Below are 21,273 nucleotides of genomic sequence, written 5' to 3'. Positions count from 1 at the left end.
AAAACGTCGATTTGTTTACTATGATAAATTTGAGGTTAAGTTTGTAGTCAAAATTAAACGTCAAAGTCAGATGGCTTTAATAGTTTTTGTTATTGCATCAAAATCACAAAGTGCATTTGCATTAAAGTTGTGTAAAAAATAAATTAAAGTTACAGTTCTTGTTGATTTTAAGTTATAAGACAAATGTCTTTTCGGGAGGCATATAAATTAGCCAGTAAGCAATCGATTCGCTGGTTTCCTGGACACATGGGAAAAGGGCTAAAACAAATGCAGCAGAAGTTGAGGTCCGTGGATTGTATTGTTGAAGTACATGATGCCCGCGTTCCTTTTTCCGGACGAAATCCGGAATTCAAACATACTATATCCGGTGGTGCAAAGCCCCATATTCTTGTACTGAATAAGAAAGATCTTACAGAAATTGGCGAACAACGGAAAATTGCCAAGGAGTTGTATGAACGTGAAGGTATTGAGCACGTTGTGTTTACCAACTGTAAGGACCAGCAATGTGCAGGTGTCAAACGGGTGATACCTTTAGCGCACAAACTAGTTTCGTCATCAGACCGCTACAACCGGACAGGTTTTCAAGATGCAAGTATCATGATAATCGGAGTACCAAATGTTGGTAAAAGCTCGCTAATAAATGTACTACGTAACAAAAATTTACGCAAGAAAAGTGCAACGCAAGTTGGAAATACTGCTGGTGTAACGCGTTCTGTTATGGAACGAATAAAAATCAGCATGGACCCATTGATTTATATGATTGACACACCTGGAATTTTAGAACCCTGCGTAGCTGATGATGAAATGGGTATGAAGTTGGCGTTAGTGGGTTGTCTGCCGGATCATTTAGTGGGAGAAGAGTTAATTGCTGATTATATGTTATACTGGATGAATAAGCATCACCGATTTGAATATGTCAAAGCAGTTGGACTAGAACATCCAACGGACAATATTGCAGAAGTTCTAGTGTCATTTGCAAAGAGCTTAGGAGTAGAAAGAAAATTTAAAAAACTCGATGGCCAAGTGGTAAATCTGCCGGATGTTTTGGTAGCGGCTCGCAAGCTTATCAAAAATTTTCGAAATGGCGACTTCGGTGGTGTTAATCTAGACAGATGATGTATTTTTCTGCAATAAAAATTTTTAATTTACTTTATATGAGTTATGTATTTGATGTCATTTATTGAAATGTACATAAGCATTAAAAATAGCAAGGAACTTATGTAGAAAGCCCTTAAAAATGCCAGATTATCGTTTTTAATTAATAATACGTTTCGATGAAATAGCAAATGTGGAAGCAGCACAAGTAAGCAAAATTGTAGCGTAAGGTTGATATGGCTTCTGTTGCTCTAATAAAGACCAGGCATATTAATTTTTCTTTAATATCTCTAATGTACAGACATCGGCCGGTTACAATTTTATTATATGTAAAGAAATGGTGAAATCATATTTTAGTAAAAACTTTACTGTAAAGCTGAAGTATCTAAAAGGGGCACATCTATTGCGATATTGCCAACGCCGGGTACTGGAATAGAATATGAAACTGCAGTAGCATCAACGCTTCCAGTGCTTTCATTAGCGGTGTGCTGAGTAATGTCATCTGCAGCCAAACTTGTATTTACATTATTTACAGCATCTGAATCACCAGTAGTCATTTGTTCGTTGATGACCGTAGGTTGTAACTCATTCATATTCATTACTCGTAGTTCGTCGGGAACACCCAGCAAGCGTTCGTTAATGACGCGCTGAAATGGCGAACGTCTCTCGAAAAAGTCAATTACAAACTCGGGATTTTTCTGTCGCACTTCTTCTCCTACGACCAAGTCAAGCTCATCACAAAATTGCCACTTTATTAAATATGATACATCACCGGTTTCGTCAGTTGCTCCAACTATTTGCTCCATTGCAAGACCACGTTCATAGCCTCGAGGCTTTTGGATTTCTTCAACTTTGGGTTTCTTCTCTCCCCGTTTCTTTGATTTAGCTCGTGACTCTTCAAACTTTTGTATCAAAGCTGGACAGTCACAATTCTCCTCCGGCTCCCATGTATTTTCAGCGCTGTAAGCAAATTTGGTGGAATAAAAAAACGTACATACAAACATTTTGGCTTCAAGCACTCTCACCTTGGATATCCTCGCCATTTAATGAAATATTCAACTTTTCCTTCTGGTGTTATTCTTTTGTCACAAATCTTCTCCACCACAAACCCAGTTTCCTTTACTGCACGCACCATTTTATTAATTATTTGAACAAAATCTCGGATTTTCGACAATTTCCACAAATATAGCGTCTATCATGAAAATAACAACCACATGGTTGCATCTCTGGGAAATTTTCGAATGAATATCCCATATATTTTCCCGTGGTGAAATCGTTAACCGCTCATCACCCAATATGACAGTGGCTTTGTTTCTTTTCTTATGTAGCATGTAATTATCAGGAAGAATGGGAAAATTGAGAGAATTACGCTGACAGAGAGCGTAATAACCAAATAGTAATCAAACGCAAAACTAGCAAGTAAACAGCCGATCGATGTATTTGACTATTGAAAATTTTTGGGGCGAATTTTCGTTTATCCATTTTGACCACGGTGCAGCGTTTTGTTGTTTGACAGCTATGTTCTCATTTCGCAGAATTCTTCAGAGTAGCAACATCGTTTATTTTAGAGGCAAATAAAAAATTAGAGGCAGCCATTTTTCATTTGAAAATAGTATACATCTCTTTATGCAGATTTTCTAAGTTTTCTCAAACTTTTAAGAGCCTGCAAGGCTTGATCCTTCTTGTTTCGCGACATTTTACAAATGAAAAAGTATGCTGTCAAATGCCCAGACAACAAAACTCTATCTCGCTTGCGAGAGAAAAAGCAGAACGCAAGCGAGATTTTCAAGCATGTGAAGACGGCCGGTAAACAAGGTTTTGTTACTGGCGAATTTAGATTTTCGCCGCGGTACTGCAAGAATGTCAAAATTATGTGTTTGTTGTAATATGAATTCGCCTGATTTACAACAAACATATCATTCTGACATTCAGAGGTACCGCGGCGAAAACCTAAATTCGCCAATAACAGCACCTTGTATAAATTCGCCTAGATTTAAGTTCTCTGCTTAAAGCCTGCTATACAGTTCAATACAAGTGTGAGCTTGAGATTTTTATTTTGACCAATATCTTCGTTATTTCTTAACTTTTTGTAATTGATGATACATAATATGCCTTTTTTCAAGCTCCCATCAACTATGTGCGTACGCAAAGCATTCACATGTGATCGACAAGTCTTGACTGATGTGTGTGAGCGTCCATAAGAATATAAATGGAATTCTTTGCCTTTGCGAACGCTCACGCTCGCTTTGAACTGTATAGCAAGCTTAACGGTGATACCGTTTTTGGTGCCAACCTGTGAAATGGAAATACATTTTTATCGTTAATTTTAAGAAGTGCATCCCTGCCACAGTACAACTATTTTGCACTCAAATGTATCTAATGCAATCAGCTGATCGGTGTCAAGTTTTTACCGGCTGAATAGATTGAGTGATTTCCCAAATTTGCTCCGGTTTGATTTCCTCGATTTTGATTTTATATTTAATAAAAATTGTGTTGTGTTTTATGCCACCAAAATGTCGTTCCACTGGTGTGATAACATTCACACCACTATCTTTACCCCGCGTGATTACCAAATTGAATTGCTCTCCGCCGCCTTCGAACGTAATGTTATGATATGTCTTGGCCACAAATCATCCAAGGAGTTTATTGCCTTAAAACTTCTACAGGAATTGGCAAGGCAAGCTCGAATCGCCGGAAAGATTAATTTGTACTTAACCTGTGAACAAAATACGCCATCAATTACAACTATGATAGAACATTTGACTGATTTGAAGGTATTCAAAGAGGAATCGGGGGCTGGTGACAAACAGCAGGTTCATATTCCAGACGGTTTTCAACTGTATGTTCTTCATCCACGCTCTTGTTTGGAGGCTATGAAATGCGGTATTCTGAGTTTAAAAAATGTTCATTTAATGATATTAGAAGATTGTCATGAAGCTGCGATGTATAGAGATCTGCGTCAGATATTCTGTGAATTTTTCAATGGCTCCAGCGATGATATGCCGAAAGTGTTGGGCCTAGCAGGGCCATTGCACAGCGCTGAATGCTCGTTGGAAGAGCTAAGTGCGATGTTGAATACGTTGGAGAACAGTGTGCACTGTAAAGCAGAAACAGCTAGCGACATCGTAACAGTATTAAGGTGTGTAGATATTTGTTAATATATTAAAACAAATGATAGATACATTTCTTTAGATATTGCGCTAAACCAAGCGAGTATATAGTACAATGCATGCCATATGAACGTGATGAGTTGACCGTTATCCTAGAGGAGATTATTTGCACACGAAAAGCATTCTTAATAGACCATCGCTACGATCCTTTTGAAATCTATAGTACAGATGAATACATGGAGGAATTGAAGGGTATGTATATTGTATCCTTTAAAACTTGTATAATTTATTAAAGTATGTTGATAGTAATAATCGTAAATTATTGCAGATATTCCCGACCCGAAAGAGGAACCTATGGAATTTTTGGAAACCATGCTTTTTGTGCTTTACGAAATGGGCCCGTGGTGTGCTGATCGTGTTGCTATTAACATGTTTCATCGGATAGAAAAACAGAAAATAAAGACGCCTCATGAGCGCCACTACATTTTACTATGTGTAGTGAATACAGCACTTCTAGAATTTCACGCAATTTGTGAACACACATTCAAAAAGTTAACAACTCACAAAGAGTTAGTCGAACGTTTTTCGAGTCCTAAAGTATCTCGGTTGCTAGAGACTTTACGCGTATTCAAGCCCGAGGAATTAATGACAAAAAATGAAACAATTCAGAAAATGAGCCAGGATTTGGATCAGATGGATTTTCAAAAGCTCAGTCGAAGTATCGAATATAGTTGTCATAGTGTGGAAAACGTCACCACGAAGCTACAAATTGAATCTCGCTCTATTATTGATAATTTGGACCCGATTGTTAAGTCACCCCCGGCTGATCAGACTAGACAACAAATGCTACAAAGTAACACAGCGCACAAAAGTGAAAACAACACTGGTACCAACCGACGCCATGGAGCAGGTGGTTCACATGGGCGCTTCAAGCGGCGACCGTTTAACCGCCGGCTAATGCGTGACAACAGTGATACGATGGATACACTCTGTGCTATAATTTTTTGTAACTCGAATTACACAGCACGTGTGCTCTTTGATTTGCTGAGCGAAATGAGCCGCCATGATCCAGAACTTAAGTTTCTTAAGTGTCAGTTCACAACTGACCGTGTCGCTGATCCTATAACCGAACCCAAAGAAGCCGAAATCGAGCACAGACGTCAGGAAGAAGTATTAAAACGTTTTCGAATGCACGACTGCAATGTATTAATCGGCACATCCGTTCTAGAGGAAGGCATAGATCTGCCTAAGTGTAATCTTGTAGTGCGTTGGGATGCACCCACAACATATCGTAGTTATGTACAATGTAAAGGGCGAGCGAGAGCAGCTCCTGCCTATTATGTGATACTAGTATCGCCAGCTTATAAGGCAGTTCATTGTAAAAATGAACAGTTAAGTGATCAGTGTCATGGATACTTATGTAAAATAGAAGATGGACAAGACGATGGGATCGATTCAGATTCAGGAAGCGAAGACGAAGACGAAGACGAAGAAACTAGCAATGACAATGGCAACAAATTCACAATCGGTTCTTCAAAAGGAATAGTCAAAATACTAAATCCAGAAGTTATTACCAGTAAACCACCAACGAAGAGCGAGATAACGTTGAAGGAAATTAAAGAGGAATTGCCGGCCATTGAAGGCACGGAAATTGAAGCAACAGATGCTTTTAATTTAGTAGAAATTGAAAACGAGTTGCCTTCAATCACGGAGCTTAAATATGAAACACCTTCAATTCAGGAAATTAAATTAGTACCGATAAAGCCTATAGATATTTGCTATGAAGTGCTGGATCTAAACGATGCGATTTCGGACATAAGCAGCGTACTAAATAATTCAGCCTCCAGCTCCTTTTTAGAAGAAACATCAACAGCAACAAAGGCTCCACCAAAGGCGCAAAAAGTGAAACGTCGTTTTCAGTGCGTTTGTGAAAATGCAAAAGATTCAGAAAGCATGGATACCGGTGTTGATGGGGTCGTCCAACAAATAGAATACACAACTAATAAAATCGTAGAACAACTGGCAGAGTATCGTGAAATAGAGAAGGTAATTTATATTTTGTTACTGAATTCTCAAACCAATTGCTATTTTAATTTCAGATGCTCCTTCAAAAATGCGCTAACACTGAACCATCAGAGATGGAACATCAATTCGCCGACTATTATAATAAATGTGTGAAGCGTTATAAGCCATGCGAATATCTTTTGACCGGCGCGTCTGTGGATCTTACTTCATCCATTGCTTTAGTCAACAAATATTGCTCCAAATTACCAAGCGACACATTTACCAAACTTACTGCGCTCTGGCGTTGCACAAAAACTATGCGATGTGATGCCGAAGTATATCAATATACTATACGACTTCCAATAAATTCGCCATTAAAATATGATATAGTTGTATGTTGAAATTCTGTGTAATCCCAAGTTCATGTATTAAAATTGATAATGGGCTAATCTTTTATTTTAGGGGCTTCCAATGTCTTCGAATATATTGGCGCGTAGAATGGCCGCCTTACAAGCTTGTATAGAGCTCCACAAAACTGGCGAGTTGGACGACAACTTGCAGCCCATAGGAAAGGAGGGTTTCCGTGCCGTGGAACCCGATTGGGAGAACTTTGAACTGGCGGAGGAGGATGAGAAAATCGTCCATGAAAACTCGGAGCCACGACCAGGAACTACAAAGCGAAGACAATACTACTATAAGCGAGTAAGTGCTCCTTACACTGCAATGGGCGAATATTTATAATTTATATGGATCCATAATTTAAAATAATATTTACAATTCACTGCTTTAGATAGCCTCGGAATTCAGTGAATGTCGTCCTACTGCCGGCGTTCCCTGCTATCTGTATTTTATTGACTTGACTCTACAATGTCCCATCCCGGAGGAGCAAAATACACGTGGTCGTAAAATATATCCACCGGAGGATGCACAGCAAGGCTTTGGTATACTAACCCTCAAACGTATACCCAAAGTCAGCTCATTTCCCATATTTACACGCTCTGGCGAAGTAAAAGTCTCTATAGTCCTCTCAAAAGATAGAGTAGTTCTCACCGAAACCCAAATATGCTGCATAAACACGTTCCTGAACTATACATTTACAAATGTGTTGCGCTTGCAGAAATTCCTAATGCTTTTTGATCCTGATTCCACGGAAAATTGTGTATTCATTGTGCCCACATTGAAAAAGGACGGTGGAAAACTGATCGACTGGGACTTCCTCGAATTGATTGAACGGAATTCAAGTATGATGCCCACTCCAGTGCCCGACGAGTTGCGCAAATGCACAGATTTTGATGCGAATAAGTTCAAGGATGCCGTCGTTATGCCGTGGTATCGCAATCAAGATCAGCCGCAGTACTTTTACGTAGCGGAGATTTGTCCACAGCTGTCACCATTAAGTTGTTTTCCTGGCGAAAACTACCGCACATTTAAGCATTACTATTCTCTCAAATACGGGTTAACAATACAGAATGTCAAGCAGCCTTTACTGGATGTGGATCACACCAGCGCACGTTTGAATTTTTTGACACCTCGCTATGTAAATCGAAAAGGCGTTGCCTTACCCACAAGCTCAGAAGAGACAAAGCGTGCCAAGCGCGAAAATCTCGAACAAAAGCAAATTCTTGTGCCTGAATTGTGTACTGTACATCCATTTCCGGCTTCACTGTGGCGCACCGCTGTTTGTTTGCCTTGCATTCTATATCGCATAAATGGTTTATTACTAGCTGATGATATTCGTAAGAAGGTTTCAATGGATATAGGCTTAGGGCAGCAGGATATTGCCGACAACTTTGAGTGGCCAATGCTGGACTTTGGCTGGAGTTTGTCGGAAGTTTTGAAGAGGTCAAAGGAAAGTAAAAACGCCTCGGTGGACCAAGAAAATAAAGACAATAACGGAAAAGAGGAGTCAAACGGCAAGCAAAATAATAGCTTTGGAACAGATAATGGGATCAATGGTGAGTGTGGAAACAGTGTCGAAGAGAACCAATCCAAAGCGAAGAGTGCTAACGAAATCATAATTGAAGGCGAAAAAAAGTTACAGGTATTTTGTGAAAACCACAATTAGCATAAAATAGAAATAAAAGTAACGAGTTTGAAATTTACTCTTGCAGGATAGCACTTTCATAGAAATTGGCACTTGGTCCAATGACATGGCAGATGATTTAAATTTCAGCAAGAACTCTGACTCATTAGAGGACGATGAAGAAGAATGCTTGAAATATTTTCCATCAAATGTTAGTTTTTGTAAGTTCGTGTTTAGTTTTTTTTTTTTCTCACAATTAGCTACAATACTTAATAAACTCTCACAGGCGACCAGCAGTTGCGTTATGGTTCTCCAACATTCTGGGACTTAGAAGAATCCGAACAAAATAAAAAGACAAATGAAGGTATGCAAAATAAGGGCAATGTACCAAATCATTATCGGAAAAATTCATTTGCATATTATGACTCCGACGATTCACTTGCATCCAGTTATGATGGCAATGAGCCTGCCAAATATAGTGAGGATGAAGATGATGATGATTGTGGGCCTTTACGAATCGCATTCACTTCGAAGAATGAAGCCGAGACTATTGAAACTGTTCAAGAGATCGAAAAGCACAACAAACAACTTTCCATCATTCAGGCCACCAATGCAAATGAGCGTAATTATCAGAAAACAAAAAACTTGCTTGTGGGGTACAACTTCGTAGACTTAAAGCCTAGCATAGAAGCAGAATTGCGTGAGTCCATCGCACAATTTACAGCATCTACAAAAATATTAAGGATGACTATTGAACATTCGGGCATGCTTGTAAAATACAATCAGCCAGTGGCGTTGGCTCGTAAGGAGAAATCCGGCGGCAATTCGTATGTACCCGACGAATTGCCTACTGCAGAGATGTTTTTTAAGCTTTTGCCCTATGCTGACAAAAGCTTATTAATATCTATTTTGGGCGAACGAGGAAACTTGCTAACTCCTGCAGACATAGCGCTCTTGAATGCCGATTATTTGAAGTCGCAACCGCTTGAAATGGTCGAAGTACAGGGTTGCGGTGATATATTTGATAATTTCAATGACAAGGATATGCTTAAGTTGGAGCGATGGGGTGAAGGATATAAGAAGCTGATACAGTTGAGATTTGATAGAAAAGTTAGTGCAGAAAGCAATGATAGTTTGATTACTGCAAGGGAGGAAATCAAGAAAGTCTACAGCGATTTGTTTAGTTTTGACCGCCAACCCGATTTAACCGGTCACCCTGGACCAAGCCCAAGTATCATTCTGCAAGCTTTAACCATGTCGAATGCGAATGACGGCATTAATTTGGAGCGTTTGGAGACAATTGGGGACTCATTTCTCAAATACGCCATTACCACTTATTTATATATAACGTACGAAAACGTACATGAAGGCAAACTCAGCCACTTGCGATCAAAACAAGTAGCCAACCTCAATCTGTATCGACTGGGGCGTCGAAAAAAGCTAGGCGAATATATGATAGCGACGAAATTTGAGCCGCACGACAATTGGTTGCCACCGTGCTACTTCGTGCCCAAAGAGCTTGAGAAAGCTCTCATAGAGGCAAAGGTGGGTGACGAACATTGTTGCATAAATTTTTTTTGAAATAGTTGAAATGCCAATAGTCGTATTGAATCACAATTCCTCGTTTTTCAATCAGATACCGCCGCATCACTGGAAATTGGTGGATTTGTCTAGCATTAAAAAGTTAAACAGCGCCGAGATATGCGCCTTAGTGCGCGACAAAGCCGACAAGCTGGGGCTGTTTAGTGATGTAAGTGATTAAAACTTTTTAAAATCTTGGTTAAAAGTATTGGTTTTCTTAGGAATCGAATTACAGCGAGGACGCAAGTGCCGTCGATGAGAGTGGCGAGGGAAAAGACTTTACATGTTTCATTCCTTACAATCTTGTGACTCAGCACAGCATTCCAGGTTGGTTTATAGATTTGGGCGTAATCATTTCAATTAAAATCAAAAATACTTGCAGATAAATCAGTGGCCGATTGCGTTGAAGCATTGATCGGTGCATACTTAATCGAATGTGGTCCGCGAGGCGCCCTGCTGTTCATGGCTTGGTTGGGAATACGTGTACTTCCGTTTGTACGTAAGCCATATAATCCACAAACGCCTCGTATTCCCGGCAGCACTAGTCCAGATGATAATGGTGAGATAACGGTATATGGAGAGTGGGCTGCACCAAAAAGCCCACTCCTCCACTATTCGCCTAATGCCACACAGGAGTTGGAGTATATGCTGGAGGGCTTTGACGAGTTCGAAGCCACTTTGGGTTATAAATTCCGCGATCGCTCCTACTTATTGCAAGCCATGACTCATGCCAGCTACTCGCCGAACCGTTTGACGGATTGCTATCAACGGTTAGAATTCCTAGGTGATGCAGTTCTAGATTATCTGATCACACGTCATCTGTACGAAGATCCCAGACAGCACTCACCGGGTGCCTTGACGGATTTACGTTCAGCGTTAGTAAATAACACGATATTTGCATCATTAGCCGTTCGACATGGTTTCCATAAATATTTCCGACATCTGTCCCCTGGTCTGAATGAAGTTATCGATCGATTTGTACGAATTCAGAATGAAAATGGACACAGCATAAGCGAGGAAGTATGAAACTATAGGTTTGGCTTTGAAAGTTTTGTAAAACAAATACTTTTTGATTACTTCGTAGTATTATCTACTTTCGGAAGAAGAGTGTGACGATGCTGAGGATGTTGAAGTGCCAAAGGCTTTAGGTGACGTATTCGAGTCAATAGCGGGCGCAATATTTTTAGATTCCAATATGTCACTGGACGTTGTATGGCAGGTGTATAGTAATATGATGAAGCCAGAGATAGAACAATTCAGCAACTCAGTGCCAAAATCGCCTATTAGAGAATTGCTGGAACTTGAACCGGAAACTGCTAAATTTGGGTAACTGAAAAAATAAGATTTTCGAAACGCATGACAAATATATATATATTTTCTAATATTTGCCTTTTAAGGAAACCGGAGAAACTGGCCGACGGGCGCCGGGTGCGAGTCACCGTGGAAGTCTTCCTCAAGGGTACGTTCCGTGGTATTGGCCGCAATTATCGTATAGCAAAATGTACGGCTGCCAAATGCGCATTACGTCAATTAAAGAAGCAAGGTTTGATAACAAAGAAGGATTAGGCCATAACTATACCGGCACCCACACACTTATGGAATAAGTACGTATTTCTCCATATTACCTATTTAAGGCAAACATATTTTTAATGACTTAACAAATTTTTCACTATTTTAATTAGTCTGAATGCATCTAGACATAAAAATAATGTATTTGTGCAAATATAGATTTTTTGAGTGTGCATTTTTACACAATTTATAAAATTTATTTTAATTCGGCTCGATTTCATTATTGACTGATTGGAAACTTTTAGCCGAAATTACTTTAATGCAATATTTTACTTTACCAGTTTATTTATAAATAAACAAGAAGGTTTCTTAAAAAGCTAAATATTTCCTATACAAAAGAGGTGCGCCTGTTTATCCCTTTGCCGCCTTCGCTTTACTCTTCACTTTCTTGACACGTTTCAGACCATCCATGTTGCTTTTCATGAACTGAGCATACATGTTCATCATTTTCGGAACATCTTCCTGACGCACGATTGTGGATATCTATGACGGATAAGACCAAATAGCAGATATTTTTTCCTGATTTAGAAAATAATAAGTGAGGTGCATACCTACCTTTTTTGATTTCGTCTGTGCCCGCATAAGGCACAAGTATGTTTCTGGTTCGGGAAGTGCTGGTCGTCCTTCGCGTGGTTTGGGTCTATCGTGGCCATTGTCTGTGGATTGGAGTGAGATTAGCTTAAAGTTCAAGCCGTCAAATTAAAGATTAGATACTTACATCTTTTGAACGTCACTGTAAAAGACGAATCCTTTCTCGCAGCATTTGCGAACTTTTCTAATCGGATAATAAACTACAACGAGGGGATTATTGGATTTTATGAATACTTTTATTTAAAATTATGTTTATATTCACCGTAGAATTGTCCAGCAGCACCATCTTTGTATGCGTAGGCAGAAAAAAGGTTTCTCTATCTGACAAGTGCCAGCGAATGACGTTCCGTACCGCGTTCGTAAGAGTGGTAATATAAACATTTCCTCAATACATCCGATATCCGAGCGGTTTGCAATATCTTGCTTGCTATCAACTGTATTTTTTGTAATTTGTATTTTCTACAATAAAAAAAACTAAATTAGAAAGACGTAGTGAATATTTATAATAATAAAATGGAGTGGCGGATTCCAGATTTTTGAAAATATGAATGCCCTCGAAATTTTTTTGAGAAAAGTATGCTTTCAAAAGTCCAGTCAACAAAACTCTATCTCGCTTGCGAGAAATAAAAGGAGAACGCCAGCGAGACTTTGAAGTAGGTGAAGATGGCCGGTAATGAACACAGTACGTATGAAAATGCGGATATCAATCGCAGCCATCTTCAAGCAAGTACAAAGTGACTTGTGAAAATTGTTTGTCAGTTTGGGGTTCCGTCTGCAATTTGCAATTATTTGATTTGTAGTGATAATTGTGTTAATAAAAAATGGTAAGCTCTATAACATTGCTGATTTTCATTATTAATACAAATTGTATACCTCTTAAAACTTTTGAACTTGTCTTCATTAGGGACAAAACCAATCAGCCTCAGGCGGCTCCGGCGATAAAAAAGATGACAAAGACAAGAAAAAGAAGTATGAACCTCCAATTCCTACCCGTGTGGGCAAAAAGAAGCGTCGAGCAAAGGGTCCCGATGCAGCCATGAAGCTACCACTAGTAACTCCGCACACACGATGCCGTCTGAAGCTCTTGAAGTTGGAGCGCATTAAAGATTACCTTATGATGGAAGATGAGTTCATACGTAACCAAGAACGACTAAAGCCACAAGATGAAAAAAACGAAGAAGAACGTTCGAAGGTTGATGACCTGCGTGGAACGCCTATGTCGGTAGGCAATCTTGAAGAGATTATCGATGATAATCACGCCATTGTCTCCACTTCTGTGGGTTCAGAGCATTATGTTAGCATATTGTCCTTTGTTGACAAAGATCAATTGGAACCTGGTTGTTCTGTGCTTTTGAACCATAAAGTTCATGCAGTTGTCGGTGTTCTCAGTGATGATACAGATCCTATGGTTACAGTAATGAAACTTGAAAAGGCGCCCCAAGAGACGTATGCCGACATAGGTGGCTTGGACACCCAAATTCAGGAAATCAAGGAATCTGTGGAATTGCCGTTGACGCATCCAGAATATTATGAAGAAATGGGTATTAAACCACCAAAAGGTGTAATTCTGTACGGGCCGCCAGGTACTGGGAAAACATTGCTGGCCAAAGCAGTAGCAAATCAAACGTCTGCCACATTCTTGCGTGTTGTTGGATCAGAACTGATTCAAAAATACCTTGGTGATGGTCCAAAATTGGTGCGTGAGCTTTTCCGTGTAGCTGAAGAGCATGCACCTTCAATTGTTTTCATAGACGAAATTGATGCGGTGGGAACAAAACGTTACGACTCCAACTCCGGTGGAGAAAGAGAAATTCAGCGTACTATGTTAGAATTGCTGAATCAGCTTGATGGTTTCGACTCCCGAGGAGACGTAAAAGTGAGTAAGCGAATTTCCTTTTTTTTGTGTCAAATCATAACGTTATTGAGTTTGCATATAGGTAATCATGGCAACAAATCGAATTGAAACATTGGATCCTGCTCTTATTCGTCCCGGCCGTATTGACCGTAAAATTGAATTTCCACTTCCTGATGAGAAAACTAAGCGCCGGATTTTTACGATTCATACTTCCCGCATGACTTTAGCTGAAGACGTGAACCTCCACGAACTGATAATGGCCAAGGATGACCTCTCCGGTGCGGATATCAAGGCTATTTGTACAGAGGCCGGTTTGATGGCCCTACGTGAACGACGCATGAAAGTCACCAACGAAGACTTCAAAAAATCTAAGGAGAGTGTTTTGTATCGCAAAAAGGAAGGCACAGTCGAGGGATTATACTTATAATTTTTAGGCTGGATTTATTTTAAAATATCGTAAAATTAATTTCTACTCTACTTTTGCGACGCTAATAAATTAGTTGTTAGTGGCAGTGTTTGTTGACACTGTCTCAAAAATGTATCTACGTAAGTGTTTTGGTGATGGGTAATTGCATCAAGGGGTTCTTTGTTATGCTTAGCGAAATAGCAATGACTGGGATCTGTTGCAATATCCACTGACATTTTTGAATATAGCGCTTTTTCCTTATTTAACTCCTCATTTTGAACTTTTAAAATGTTCAGATTTTCGAAGAACGATCGGTATTTCTCAAGCTCAAAACCTGTACGCAATCCATGAGTGTACCCATTGTCGAAAGCAGTTTGAAAGATCGCCTCCTTTCCGTCAGAAACACCCTCAGCATACCCGAGCTATAATTTAAGTAATAATTAAGTTTCTTTACATCTGGCAGCACCGTTTGCCGCATTGTCATTTGTTATTTTTCAGCATGTGGATCGGCGAGTTCTTACCTTGCTGGATTTGTTGCGGATCTTCTGGAAATTAGCCTCGGTTACCTTTTTGAAATCTTCGTCATCCGACAAAGTTTCTCCGGTAAATGACATTTTATCGCTTAATTGCTCGCGAAAAGTGTTTTTCGTTAAAAATTGGTGAGCGTTTCATACAAGCCCTTTGTGCCGAGTTGTTTTTGTTGTAAATTTGCCTGCTTTGCTTTCACTGACATTTCTCATTTATCAATGTTTTTGTTGTCATTTATAGGGTAGAAGGTAGAAGTACATATTCTGGCTTTTTAGATTTGCATAATTATTTCAGCAGTAAAAATTATGGCTGCAAACGATATTTCTCATGAAATATTGGCCATCATTCAAGGAATCCCAACAGGTGCCACGAATGATGATCTAGTCAAGGGCTTATCTGATGTGCCAGCTCAAGCCCGACTAGATGGTTTGAATAAGCTGCTCCAACAGGGTACAATCGAGTTACTAAAGAAGGGTGATAGACTCATATATCGCGCAAAGGATCCGAAAAAGAGCGCACTGCCAAAAGATGCTGACAACGAGGAGAAAATTATATATGGAATTATTGAGGAAGGCGGCAATAAGGGCATTTGGATACGCGACATACGCATGCAGTCGAATCTGAATATGACACAGTTGAATAAGATTCTGAAAAACTTGGAAACAAAAAAGCTGATTAAGGCAGTTAAATCAGTTAATGTAAGGCAATGCTGATAAAAGTAAAATTTCTGAAAATTTTTATTTACGGTCCTAATTTCAGGCAAGTAAAAAGAAAGTTTATATGCTGTATAACTTGGAACCAGATCGCTCAGTAACTGGAGGCGCCTGGTATCAGGATCAAGATTTTGAAGCTGAGTTCGTGGATGTGCTCAATCAGCAATGCTTAAGGTTTCTGCAGATGACACGTGAAAATGCTGAAAAGAAGCGTGAAGGGCCCCTACCCCTAAAACGGTTGTCCTGTTGCACTGTCAAGGAGGTGCATAAGTTCATCTCAGACTTGGGTATAAGTAAGGTATGATATACATATGTAAGATAATACAAATGATCAAATTACACATCAGTGGTTTTATTTTTGTTTTAGGTCCACCTAGACGAGGATGATTTGGAAACAATATTGAAAACTGTCGTTTACGATGGCAATGCGGAGCGTATTATGATGCAGGATGGTTCTTATGTCTATCGTGCTATCAACGCACCTCTGGCTGCTCCCGGACTAGTACAAATGCCATGTGGTATTTGTCCAGTCATTCGGAATTGCTCGAAATGTGGTGATGTGACTCCAAATAAATGCGTTTATATGGCCGAATGGCTAGATTGAAATAAACTAGGAGCATTTAATCTTTGAAAATAACAAAAAAAGTCTCAAGCCAGAGAATAGAAGTTTTTTTTGTACGCGGCATTTTATTACATCAGATTTCATTTCTACCAGTGCTGACGAGTACATTCCAAATGGCGAAAATTACTGTTTTTGCAAAAAAATAGCTTATATGTATTATAAAAAAACTACATCAAAAGTTAAAACAAGCTGTGAAACCCACTATTTGACAGTTAATCGCTTATCACTTGTGAAAGCTGGCAAGTGATTCATCGCCGGAGATCCATAGCAGCAGCTGAACAATCTCCACAGGCTGTGCATGCAGTCCCAAGAATCCGAAAATCGAAGTGGTCTCGAAAAACCCAAAATATTCCTAAAAGCTCTGAATAAGTCCCAAAAAACTCCAACTAATCATACATTTAGTCTCAAACATGAAAGCGTGAGAGCTCCATGAGAACGAATGAGAATTTTCTTACCGAAAAAATTATCTTAAGAACAAAATATCATGTAAGTAAGTTTTTGTGCGCCGGCATTTTTTTCTTGATAAAAGCATTCGCTTCTAAACGGATTTAATCACTTAAAAATTTTACAAAATTGTTATATCACATCCTAGTACACAATAACCAAAAATTTAATAAAAAAACAGATTAATTTTTGCTTTTATATTAAAATATCAATAATTTTGCTGTCGAACTACCAAATTGCCGGCAATATTTATCAAGATAAAAGCTCTGATAATTATTGCTTGACGAGAGCAATATGCGGTCTCCATTGCCAAAATATTGCCTGATAGCATCAAGATAAAAAGCTTTGCCTGTGGAGACGTTATGTCAGATTTTGAAACAAAGAAAGCGTGAAAACAGTTCCCACCCTGTACTTCCGGTAGTGCTTCCAGAAAAATTCCAGCTGACGTTTTTGTTTTTTCTTTTTTGTTATTCTCCCTTCATCAATTTTGACAGTTAATAAGCAGATGAAAAATACGAAACACGAAAATTTAGATTTGTTGGCAAATTGAGTTGAGCGCTGAATACATTTTACATATTTTCGTAGTATGTGCAATTGCTAATTGGCAATACTTTAATTTTATTGTGAGATTTGGATTTTCCTTTTTTTGTCCATAAATATATTAATCGGGGCCGCGGTACAATGGGTCTTTGCAAGTGCCCTAAACGCCAAGTGACGAATCAGTTCTGTTTTGAACATCGCGTCAACGTTTGCGAAAATTGCATGGTCCAAAACCACCCAAAGGTAATATCAGAATATTACGTTGTTTATTTGTTGCCGAAGTAAATACTTTTCTTCTTATAGTGCGTTGTTCAATCATATTTGCAATGGCTACGTGACAGCGATTATGTTTCCAATTGTACACTTTGCTCCACAACATTAGAACAGGGTGAATGTGTACGGCTGATCTGTTACCGTATGTTGCAAGCACAAACCACAGCAAAAGCTTTAATATATCTACTGCCCATTTTCATATATTTCTTTGCAGATGTGTTCCATTGGGATTGTTTGGATGCCCGACAGTCGTCATTGCCGGCCAATACGGCGCCACGCGGTCATCAGTGTCCTATTTGCGAGACGGAGATATTTCCAAATTCCAATTTGGTATCGCCCGTAGCTGATGCATTAAAAGCTTATTTGTCACAAGTGAACTGGGGTCGAAATGGCCTGGGACTTTCCTTGGTAAGTGACTTACCTATTTTGTTTCATAGTTCCGTTCACTGTATTTATATCGGAATTCACAGTTGCCTAATGACCAATCAACAACAAGTGCAAAGGTGAGAGCCCAGGTGGTGTCTGCAGACGCGCAAATAGAATCGGTAATGACAAAAGTGCATCATTCCAGCAGCATGGAGCGCTCGAAAGCAAATGGTGTGTTCTCGAATCAAACGACACGTCACGACCATCCACATTCTGTGCTCTTAATGGATGCCTTCAGTCCACCATCAGAAAGGGATATTCATGGTAAGCAAATGCTAGATATGTGTACATATGTAAATTAGTTGTAAGTAACTAATTTTTTATGTTACAATGGACTCTTGTAGCTAACAGTAGACGACCAATGCTGCCACGTCAGCCGCCAATCGGTGGTCATGATCGTGACGAAAATAAGTATGAGCGCCGTACACCTTCCGAAAATTTTTCCCGTTGGTCTCGCCGGTTCTATGCACCATCATCGCGTCCTCCCTGGCGACGCACTTGGTTCCTGGTATTAAGCGGCGTGTTGGCATTTTTAGTACTCATCTATTTAATGGCACATTTTGGACGTGGTGGTGATGACAATTCACTCGATGACAGTTGGAATGCTCCTAACCCTCAAAACTTGCACTACGACTAAATTGAAAAGCTGAAAATCGCCCAGTCGATCTAAAACGATACGAGTAATTATTTTCAAAAAATAATTTTTTTAAATAATTTATAGTAACATGGTAAAGCTTGTATAAGGGCGCCTACAATTATTATTTGACATATTATTATTGAATACTTACTGTTAAATTTGTGCAATTAGAGTGACTAAAACAACGCATTTGCGAAAATAAGTACAGTGACTTAGGAAAGTCAAAGTCGATTTATATAATGCATTAAAACCTATAACATACATGCAGTGTAAGCACGTTCATACATATTATTTAAACTGTGCAATGTAATCGAGTAAAAAAGTAATATTGCGAAATATGTATGTAAACATTTATTAAATATAAATTAAAGATGGAAATCAATTTTTTTGGCACTGTTCGCTCGTTTCCATAACTTGCTGATAAGTTGGCATAGCGCAGAATTTCACTGTTAGCCGATCAACTATAGGCGTGGGGCAAATGCAGAAAAGGAAACGGTACAATTTATAACTATAATTGAAAAAGTAAGTGAAAAAACAAAGATTATCATTCAACTAAGTAAATAGATCTTAAAATTATGCAACTTTAATTCCATGCGAACTTTTTCATTTCAGGTTCAGTTTGATCTAATTTTGAATAAAAGAACGAATTCTTACCGCCATGGCTCATGTATATAAATTGCTCTTGGAACTCTGTTCGTTAATGCATCATTGAATTTTTCCAACAAACGGTCGTCACGAAATTGATTTGGTGCTTTAAACCCTGAAATAACTGTTAAATAATTGTTGAATTGCTTGAAGTAGGCGCCGTATAATTGTCGTTGCTCATCATTAAATGCATCTAGCATAACTTTCGCATGATCTTGCTGCCTTGCCGATATGTTGCTCAAATGCACAAAGGATCCAGGCACGAAATTGATCACCTCCACACCATATTGACGCATTTCCATGCGCAGTGAATCGTTCCAAAAGCGCAAAGCAGCCTTGGAAGCAGCATATGGACTTAATGCTGGAAGAGCCTGGCAATGAAAATTCATTTCATTGAATCTGTGTTCGTATGGAATAGCAGCTTATGTCGTAAGGCTGGCTTTTGAATAAGGTGGCATTCGCAGCATACGATTGCGAATGACTCACTGGCACCGAGCTGGTGTAGAACTTTTGGCAAATAAATGGGCAAGAAATAGTTCCGATACTAGCAATATTCTTATTAAGTTTTGATCAAAAAATTTCTTGCCGTTTAAAGAATAAAGAAATGCCGCATTATACTAAAGCCAGCCTCCCGACATAAGCTACTATTCCATACGAACACAGAAATAAACATCTTTGTGGGTGCCACCAAAAAAGCAATGAAATATGGCTATCGGAATTTCTTAATTCAAATCTATGCAATTATATATATGTACATACATACATACATACATACATATGAATATGTGTGTACATGTGTGTATGATCTCACCTGTAGACCACAATGGCTGGTAATGTTGATGATACGCCCGCGATGCTGTCGCACCAATGGCAGTAGTTCCTTGGTGAGACGCATTGTGCCCAATACATTTACGTTGATTTGCATTTCGAATTGCGCTGTTGTTTGCCACTCGAATTCGCCAAAGCACATAACGCCGGCATTGTTGACCAGCGCTGTGAATTGGTATTCACTGTCGGCGCGCAACAAGTCGGTAACATATTGGAGAGCGTGTGTAATTGTTTCCTGCTTGAGAAGGTCCACTTCGATGGTGATCATACGTTTGGGGTCATTAAGATTTCGTAATAGATGCGCACCTTCGGAGTTAATGTTATGGCAGGCCGATATAACAGTCATATTTAAGGTATGACAATATACTGCCAAGGAGTGACTATTTTTTTAGCCATAAAGGTTTCGTCGAGTCGAAGAGTAATTTTTAGAGAATGAGAATAAATAGTATAAATAAAAAAATTCAATTTAAAGAAGTGTAAACATTTTAAGAACATCATATTTAAAGCGCCAACAGTCGACGACGTAACGTAGACGTATGTAGGTTGACGTAGGTACGAGCTACCTTATGGGATTCGGGTGTTAATGAAAACTCATCACCGCATGGCGGTGACGTTGCCGTTGCCTCTCTCTCTTTATCAACAGTAAATTTGATATGCTGCTACGTACGTCATCCTACGTTTACGCTACGTCGTTGACTAACTGCGATTTTAGTCGACATCATTCCAAAAGTTCGTAAATATAATTTTTTCTACAGAAATATTTGTTTAATATACCGTTTACTTCCCTGAATGCACAGACCTTAATATTTCATAGGCCCACGTTTTTATTCTCAGGTTCTCGAGATATTCAAACGTAACCACGCTATGTTCGCCGCAACAAAATTTTGTTTTAGAAGAGTCGATGACTCCCTTAATAATTTTATTTATTTAAATTTGTGGGCCAGGATACCGTCCAGACCTCAGTCCCCTACTCGTCGGAGATAACACGCTAGTGATAGGCGGCTTCACTGCGCACTGCGCATCACGCCAATAATCTCCAAAAGAATAGCTAACGCACCTGCCGACATGCAACATCTCGTTACATGGTCCCCATACTGCCCTATTTGGCTAATTACACACAGGGATGGGCGTAATCAGGAAAATGAATAATTGAATGAAAAAAATAAGAATAAATTTTCATTCATCATTTCAACAATTTCAAATAACGAATAAATTTTTATTCTTCAATCAAGTAATCAAGAGTTGTGTGTTAAGGTGACATCGATTTGTTAGTGCACATTCTGGCATACCTACGTAATTGGGGTGCCGTGGGAAAGCCGGCTAAAAGGCGCTCAACTTTTCACTGTGCACTGCTCACTGTTCAACAGACGGTTAATTGGTATT

At 39.1% G+C, this 21,273-nt stretch overlaps 9 protein-coding genes across 12 annotated transcripts in view; 5 read left to right on the top strand and 4 right to left on the bottom strand.

Moving 5' to 3' along the window:
* The first annotated feature begins 78 nt into the window (after positions 1-78).
* Positions 79-1,207, top strand: LOC118737011 (mitochondrial GTPase 1). The gene has a single exon (XM_036467238.1). It carries the CDS (start codon positions 184-186, stop codon positions 1,114-1,116), a length of 933 nt encoding a protein of 310 aa, XP_036323131.1. The 5' UTR covers positions 79-183; the 3' UTR covers positions 1,117-1,207.
* LOC118737012 (chromobox protein homolog 3) lies at positions 1,192-2,338 on the bottom strand. The gene is made up of 2 exons (XM_036467239.1): positions 2,121-2,338; positions 1,192-2,055 (listed from the first exon to the last, which is right to left on the bottom strand). Exons 1-2 carry the CDS (start codon positions 2,228-2,230, stop codon positions 1,461-1,463), a joined length of 705 nt encoding a protein of 234 aa, XP_036323132.1. The 5' UTR covers positions 2,231-2,338; the 3' UTR covers positions 1,192-1,460.
* Positions 2,339-3,558: 1,220 nt separating this feature from the next.
* Positions 3,559-11,558, top strand: LOC118737008 (endoribonuclease Dcr-1). Its single transcript, XM_036467234.1, has 13 exons — positions 3,559-4,234; positions 4,288-4,457; positions 4,534-6,251; positions 6,305-6,601; positions 6,672-6,911; positions 7,000-8,250; positions 8,321-8,453; positions 8,519-9,777; positions 9,869-9,982; positions 10,035-10,140; positions 10,196-10,833; positions 10,898-11,139; positions 11,211-11,558. The coding sequence occupies exons 1-13, from the start codon at positions 3,609-3,611 to the stop codon at positions 11,377-11,379; spliced, it is 6,963 nt and encodes a 2,320-aa protein (XP_036323127.1). The 5' UTR covers positions 3,559-3,608; the 3' UTR covers positions 11,380-11,558.
* A 29-nt stretch (positions 11,559-11,587) lies between these two features.
* LOC118737009 (signal recognition particle 14 kDa protein) lies at positions 11,588-12,339 on the bottom strand. The gene is made up of 4 exons (XM_036467236.1): positions 12,236-12,339; positions 12,101-12,173; positions 11,938-12,038; positions 11,588-11,865 (listed from the first exon to the last, which is right to left on the bottom strand). The coding sequence occupies exons 1-4, from the start codon at positions 12,257-12,259 to the stop codon at positions 11,734-11,736; spliced, it is 330 nt and encodes a 109-aa protein (XP_036323129.1). The 5' UTR covers positions 12,260-12,339; the 3' UTR covers positions 11,588-11,733.
* Positions 12,340-12,657: 318 nt separating this feature from the next.
* Positions 12,658-14,369, top strand: LOC118737003 (26S proteasome regulatory subunit 4). The gene is made up of 3 exons (XM_036467225.1): positions 12,658-12,797; positions 12,878-13,849; positions 13,911-14,369. The coding sequence occupies exons 1-3, from the start codon at positions 12,795-12,797 to the stop codon at positions 14,253-14,255; spliced, it is 1,320 nt and encodes a 439-aa protein (XP_036323118.1). The 5' UTR covers positions 12,658-12,794; the 3' UTR covers positions 14,256-14,369.
* On the bottom strand, positions 14,262-14,863 carry LOC118737007 (putative tRNA 2'-phosphotransferase). Its single transcript, XM_036467233.1, has 2 exons — positions 14,756-14,863; positions 14,262-14,656 (listed from the first exon to the last, which is right to left on the bottom strand). The coding sequence occupies exons 1-2, from the start codon at positions 14,846-14,848 to the stop codon at positions 14,303-14,305; spliced, it is 447 nt and encodes a 148-aa protein (XP_036323126.1). The 5' UTR covers positions 14,849-14,863; the 3' UTR covers positions 14,262-14,302.
* LOC118737006 (probable DNA-directed RNA polymerase III subunit RPC6) lies at positions 14,735-16,085 on the top strand. 3 transcript variants are annotated; one of them, XM_036467230.1, is made up of 4 exons: positions 14,735-14,893; positions 15,003-15,460; positions 15,522-15,773; positions 15,843-16,085. In XM_036467230.1, exons 2-4 carry the CDS (start codon positions 15,068-15,070, stop codon positions 16,077-16,079), a joined length of 882 nt encoding a protein of 293 aa, XP_036323123.1. In that variant the 5' UTR covers positions 14,735-14,893; positions 15,003-15,067; the 3' UTR covers positions 16,080-16,085. The 3 variants fall into 3 exon arrangements, with proteins under 3 accessions (XP_036323123.1, XP_036323125.1, XP_036323124.1); XM_036467232.1 differs by having other exon boundaries at positions 14,745-14,837; XM_036467231.1 differs by having other exon boundaries at positions 14,745-14,893; positions 15,008-15,460.
* A 926-nt stretch (positions 16,086-17,011) lies between these two features.
* Positions 17,012-18,905, top strand: LOC118737005 (zinc finger protein-like 1 homolog). Its single transcript, XM_036467229.1, has 5 exons — positions 17,012-17,324; positions 17,385-17,496; positions 17,569-17,762; positions 17,825-18,044; positions 18,125-18,905. Exons 1-5 carry the CDS (start codon positions 17,223-17,225, stop codon positions 18,415-18,417), a joined length of 921 nt encoding a protein of 306 aa, XP_036323122.1. The 5' UTR covers positions 17,012-17,222; the 3' UTR covers positions 18,418-18,905.
* Positions 18,607-21,273, bottom strand: part of LOC118737004 (D-beta-hydroxybutyrate dehydrogenase, mitochondrial) — a 7,910-nt gene continuing 5,243 nt past the window's right edge. For both annotated transcript variants that reach the window (XM_036467227.1, XM_036467228.1), the window contains 3 exons: positions 19,874-20,270; positions 19,072-19,433; positions 18,607-18,925 (listed from right to left, as the gene is read on the bottom strand). In XM_036467227.1, the coding sequence (XP_036323120.1) occupies positions 18,796-18,925; positions 19,072-19,433; positions 19,874-20,270 (889 nt within the window). In that variant the 3' untranslated portion in view covers positions 18,607-18,795. The remainder of the gene's footprint in view (positions 18,926-19,071; positions 19,434-19,873; positions 20,271-21,273) is intronic.

This window comes from Rhagoletis pomonella, unplaced genomic scaffold (assembly GCF_013731165.1).
Source record: "Rhagoletis pomonella isolate Grant_MI unplaced genomic scaffold, Rhpom_1.0 Rhpom_scaffold_00004, whole genome shotgun sequence".
NCBI classification, from domain to species: Eukaryota; Metazoa; Arthropoda; class Insecta; order Diptera; family Tephritidae; genus Rhagoletis; species Rhagoletis pomonella.
The sequence above is the reverse complement of the archived record's forward strand: the minus strand, read 5'-3'. Positions and strand labels throughout refer to the sequence as shown.

Bases quoted from the DNA above. Each gene is read 5' to 3' on its own strand.
- LOC118737011 (XM_036467238.1), top strand. From the start codon at position 184: ATGTCTTTTCGGGAGGCATATAAATTAGCCAGTAAGCAATCGATTCGC.
- LOC118737012 (XM_036467239.1), bottom strand. From the start codon at position 2,230: ATGGTGCGTGCAGTAAAGGAAACTGGGTTTGTGGTGGAGAAGATTTGT. The intron at 2,056-2,120 runs GTGAGAGTGCTT...ATTTGCTTACAG, and splicing joins AAATGGCGAGGATATCCAAG to CGCTGAAAATACATGGGAGC.
- LOC118737008 (XM_036467234.1), top strand. From the start codon at position 3,609: ATGTCGTTCCACTGGTGTGATAACATTCACACCACTATCTTTACCCCG. The intron at 6,252-6,304 runs GTAATTTATATT...TTTTAATTTCAG, and splicing joins AGTATCGTGAAATAGAGAAG to ATGCTCCTTCAAAAATGCGC. The intron at 6,602-6,671 runs GTATGTTGAAAT...CTTTTATTTTAG, and splicing joins CATTAAAATATGATATAGTT to GGGCTTCCAATGTCTTCGAA.
- LOC118737009 (XM_036467236.1), bottom strand. From the start codon at position 12,259: ATGGTGCTGCTGGACAATTCTACG. The intron at 12,174-12,235 runs GTGAATATAAAC...CCCTCGTTGTAG, and splicing joins TGCTGCTGGACAATTCTACG to TTTATTATCCGATTAGAAAA. The intron at 12,039-12,100 runs GTAAGTATCTAA...TCCAATCCACAG, and splicing joins TACAGTGACGTTCAAAAGAT to ACAATGGCCACGATAGACCC.
- LOC118737003 (XM_036467225.1), top strand. The intron at 13,850-13,910 runs GTGAGTAAGCGA...GTTTGCATATAG, and splicing joins ACTCCCGAGGAGACGTAAAA to GTAATCATGGCAACAAATCG.
- LOC118737007 (XM_036467233.1), bottom strand. From the start codon at position 14,848: ATGTCATTTACCGGAGAAACTTTGTCGGATGACGAAGATTTCAAAAAG. The intron at 14,657-14,755 runs GTAAGAACTCGC...CTTAAATTATAG, and splicing joins TCCGCAACAAATCCAGCAAG to CTCGGGTATGCTGAGGGTGT.
- LOC118737006 (XM_036467230.1), top strand. From the start codon at position 15,068: ATGGCTGCAAACGATATTTCTCATGAAATATTGGCCATCATTCAAGGA. The intron at 15,461-15,521 runs GTAAGGCAATGC...TCCTAATTTCAG, and splicing joins AGGCAGTTAAATCAGTTAAT to GCAAGTAAAAAGAAAGTTTA. The intron at 15,774-15,842 runs GTATGATATACA...TTTTTGTTTTAG, and splicing joins CAGACTTGGGTATAAGTAAG to GTCCACCTAGACGAGGATGA.
- LOC118737005 (XM_036467229.1), top strand. From the start codon at position 17,223: ATGGGTCTTTGCAAGTGCCCTAAACGCCAAGTGACGAATCAGTTCTGT. The intron at 17,325-17,384 runs GTAATATCAGAA...TTCTTCTTATAG, and splicing joins TGGTCCAAAACCACCCAAAG to TGCGTTGTTCAATCATATTT. The intron at 17,497-17,568 runs GTATGTTGCAAG...ATTTCTTTGCAG, and splicing joins TGTACGGCTGATCTGTTACC to ATGTGTTCCATTGGGATTGT.